We start from the raw sequence: 4,273 nt of genomic DNA, 5'->3' as shown, positions 1-4,273 counted from the left end.
CTAGTAAGCAGGAGATCCGGATCGAATCCCGGACCGGCACGAATTTTCAACTTTCCCCATTGATTTAAATCAATTTCCATTCGCAGCCAATGTCTTTAATTACTTTGTGGCCTTCGTATCTTCAATTTTGTTGTAAATTATAATTCGAAAGGCAAGGATCAAATATATGTATACATTGAGAATTTGTGTACCTGAGAAGGTAGGAAGGAAAAAGGGATACTAAAAACTATAAAAAACAAAACTGATTAGTTATTAATGTGTATGTATTGAAGTGCAGTTATGACTACATACATTTGTACAAAATGACAGCGAAGGAACATAATTATATCAGAAATCAACCGTGGTAGGCACCACCATAGGCCAGAGCAGGGGCATACGCAGCCCTAGCGAGGGGGGCGGCGTAGGCAGCCCTGGCGATGGGAGCGGCGTAAGCCCTGGCGGGGGCGGCGACGGCAACGGGGGCGTGGGCGACGGCGACAGGGGCGGCGGCGGCGGGGTGGGCGCCGGCCTCCTTGTGCACGACGGCGTTGAAGCCGTTGACGGGGTCGGCAGTGTAGTCGACGGTGCGGATGGAGCCGTCGGGTTCGGCCAGGCTGTAGCTGCCCTGGACGACGTCGCCGCTGCGGCTCTCGTGCTGGGTCTTGGAGTCACCTGTGAGGGCGTCCTGCACGTTGTACGCAAAGCTGTACTCGGGGTGCGGGTCGTACTCGGCAGCGACGGCGGCGGGGGCGGCGGCGACAGCTGGGGCGTAGGCCCTGGCGACAGGGGCGGCGTAGGCCCTAGCGACGGGGGCGGCGTAACGAGCGATGGGGGCTGCGTAGGCGGGGGCGGCGTAGGCGGGGGCGGCGTAGGCTCGGGCAGCGAGAGGTGCACCGGGGGCGTAGACGGCGGGGGCGCCCAGGTAGCCGGCGTGTGCTGCCGCCACCACCACGGCGAAGATAATGAGCTGCACAAACAAAGTGATCATAGTAATTTTTTGTCTATACCTATGAATATCTCATCTGTGTCGTATCAAGCAAAATTGTAGAGGCTGAACTTGTACAGTTCAAAATTGTGTTATGTAAATCGTTTGCAGTAGGAGGAAGATTAGATTTTACTGTCACTACAGCAGCAAGATCGCTATAGGCACGGTAGGAGAAACACTGGGAAGGAAATTTACGATACACTTCCAGCATTCGCCCAAAATCATTTAAGAAAATTATGAAAAATTTAAATGAGTTTGTCTGAAAAGGGATTTGAACCTCACTCCCTTAAATTCCGAGTCCTTTATATTTTACAGTACCTTCTTTTTATAATAATCTTAATCATTTTGACAATTCTATTTCGGTGGTACAGAACGAAAAGATATAGGCATACTGGAATAAAACTCGACGAAAAATCTGAAAGAGCAACAAACAAAATGATCAACAAAAAAAAAATTCACTCCTGTTTAATATGTAAGCAAAGTCTTTGTCACAAATTTGTGGACAGGTTACTTGCAAGTTTTCAAACCCTGTCTCACTTTTTTTTGTAGCTGTGTTGCAGTATCAGCTGTGGGAACCGAGTAAAATGCATTCCTTATGGCACAAAGCAAATAAGATTTACAAGTGAGCTACCTGTTAATTACTGTTACGTTTTGCGTATGTATGAACGTAAATTACGTGTATCTAAGTCAGAAGAGTGGCAATACAGACGCTTGTTTCATGTGCTGCATTTACACGCATAATATACTGACTAAAGTGTAATGTAGTTTTGGCTTGTTCAAGAATGTGATAATACCCGTATAAGACTAGCTCTTTCACAGAAACTGAACAAAAGGAGTTAAACAAAACCTTTAATTTTTGTCGCTTCTTCATTCTAACCCACTCTGTCATTCTTGAACGGGATTAAACCGAGTGGAAAGGTTTTTAGGATTCGTTACAAATAATTCTTCAAGCTGTTTATTTTAAAACAAATGCGGAGTGCAACGTATCTTGCAGTAAGTGACGCGTTCGGTATGGAGCTTCACGGGTCGATTGCAATCATTTTACTGTTCTGCGAACACCGTTATGTTCTGAAGTTGTGATCTTGCACATGATGCAGTTGCAGCATTCTTACGTTACTATCTTTAACACCAACTGCAAAGACTCCGAATTTCATTAAGGAGAAAACCTTTGTTTTCTTGAATCAGCCTGACAAACCTATGTCCTACCTAGCCTGTTATTCAAGGGAAAGTTACGTGTCTCCTACGTGTTGTGGTGCGTGCATTAAACATAAACTGAGAACTTATAGACATGTCGCAGCACGACAGACGGGACAGAGACGCGGACCGTTCGCGGGCAGCTCCTGAGTCAGTCATTGAGATTCTGGCGGTGGCTGCCTTTTGGTTAGTCAGTTCCCGCAGTGGAGGAACGCGAGAGAAAGCTGGGCGTGGTCTCACCTTGCTGGCCATGCTGCTGTGTTGTGTCGCTCGCTGTCTCTGTCCTGTCACTGCGCCCGCTGGCGCTTATATAGCCCCACCTTGTCCCACGCTGTCCCGTGATTGGCCGTCAAAGGTTTCAGCCGTTCACCGAACAAAACCTGGGGTGCCCCTTTGCACTTTTCGCCAGAATACTTTCAATAACAGACCTATGTCTCTGGGTGGCACAGTTCTCAAAGCAAGGCGCAGAACTTTCGCCAGTGATTGAGCGATGATTGATGAAATATATACTCCTTACATTTTTAACAATAAGTTAATTTCCAGAATGAATTTTCGCTCTGCAGCAGAGTGAGTGTTGATATGAAACTCCCTGCAAGATTAAAACTGAATGATGGACTGGGAATCGAACCCATCCTTGACCTTTGTGGGTTAGTGCTCTACCTACTGAGCTACCCAATCATGACTCGGCATCCCTCCTCACAGTTTTATTTCCTCCACTAGCTCAAATATTTTTTAATCTGCCGGGAAGCTTCAAATTTTTATTGTTATAAAGTGAAAATAAAATTTCTTCAGCTTTGGAGATGTCCTCAGAGTCAACGTTCATTGTTTGCCAATTGTACGCCTAAAACCACTAAAAAATGTTACTGGTTGTACCTAGCCGTCACGAGGATGACACAAAACTGTTCTATACCACCAACCCAGTAATGGAAAATCTTCATTTGAGAACGGGGATATGGTTTGAAACTAGTTGTGTGAATAAACAAAATTTAAATAAAATTCACGGGAAGTTCATGTGCATTATCAATACATAGTGCCTATTATCAGCATGTATCTTCAACAAAATTCTTCATACCTGTTTTTTCCTAGGGCTGCGTAATAGAAGATACACCGTCCTTCCAAAAAGTTCCGAGACTGACTTTATTCCTGGCGTATAAGCGACGTTAGCGCAGTAGCTACGGTGGAGCTTGAACTGACAACTGTAAACAACAGATGTGCATTCGACCAAACAGCCTTGAGCAGGTAGTGTTCAGTAGTGAACGTGCGGCCGTAGAGTATTAACGTTGTTGCGTGTCAAATCATGAAGGAGCAACACCTCTATATCAATCGTTCAAGTCGTTCTACAGAAGGTTTTGAAGAAGAGAAAAGTGTGTGCAAAGTATGTCCCGCACACCCGAACAACTGCCATGATTTAACTGAAATGCAACATGTGGATAATTCTGTGCTGGAAAATATCATCATGCGTGACGAGACTCGGTGTTATCAAAACGAACCTACCACAAAACGACAGAGTGAAGAAACTCACGTGACACAAATGACAATCAAACCAATGTGACGCCCGAATTGAATAATATCAGAACCAAAGAAAGAATGACTTTTCTGACAGATTCACATGGTAGCATCAACGTTCTATCTGTTGCACTCAAGCGAGGGGGCGGGGAATGGGTTGGGGAGGGGGGGATGGACGGGGGGGGGGGAGAGGCTGGCAGGACTATGTAGATCACCTGAAGCGCTGAAACCACCTTCAAACTTTTCTCTGTTTTTTATTGATCATCTAGAAACTCCTTGGACTGACGTCTGGAAAAGACTGAGATTCTTAACCTAGCAGTCCTGCTAGGTTAAGAATTCCAGTCTTCCAGTATACTGGTATTTATATTCTCTCACAGCTGTTTCTATTCGTCGGTAGTTTTAATGTAGAACATTTCCAATGTGCAACTGAGAAATGTGAAGGACATATTTCTATTGAGGGAATCTCGAAGTTATGCCATACATGTTATAATAGTTTTATTTTTCTTTTCGTTATTGCTAGCCAGGGAGCACACGCCATTCTCAGTTCCACACTCATTTACTGTTTGCTTTTACTACATTATTTCTTCATCTTTGACAGTGTTCTTTCTT

General features: G+C 44.9%; 1 protein-coding gene across 1 annotated transcript; it reads right to left on the bottom strand.

Moving 5' to 3' along the window:
- Positions 1 to 245: 245 nt before the first annotated feature.
- LOC126458013 (cuticle protein 18.6-like) lies at positions 246 to 2,426 on the bottom strand. Its single transcript, XM_050094794.1, has 2 exons — positions 2,399 to 2,426; positions 246 to 946 (listed from the first exon to the last, which is right to left on the bottom strand). Exons 1-2 carry the CDS (start codon positions 2,408 to 2,410, stop codon positions 335 to 337), a joined length of 624 nt encoding a protein of 207 aa, XP_049950751.1. The 5' UTR covers positions 2,411 to 2,426; the 3' UTR covers positions 246 to 334.
- Between the last annotated feature and the right edge of the window lie 1,847 nt (positions 2,427 to 4,273).

The sequence above is a fragment of the Schistocerca serialis genome, chromosome 2 (assembly GCF_023864345.2).
Source record: "Schistocerca serialis cubense isolate TAMUIC-IGC-003099 chromosome 2, iqSchSeri2.2, whole genome shotgun sequence".
NCBI lineage: Eukaryota > Metazoa > Arthropoda > Insecta > Orthoptera > Acrididae > Schistocerca > Schistocerca serialis.
This window is presented reverse-complemented; position numbering and strand designations above follow the sequence as displayed.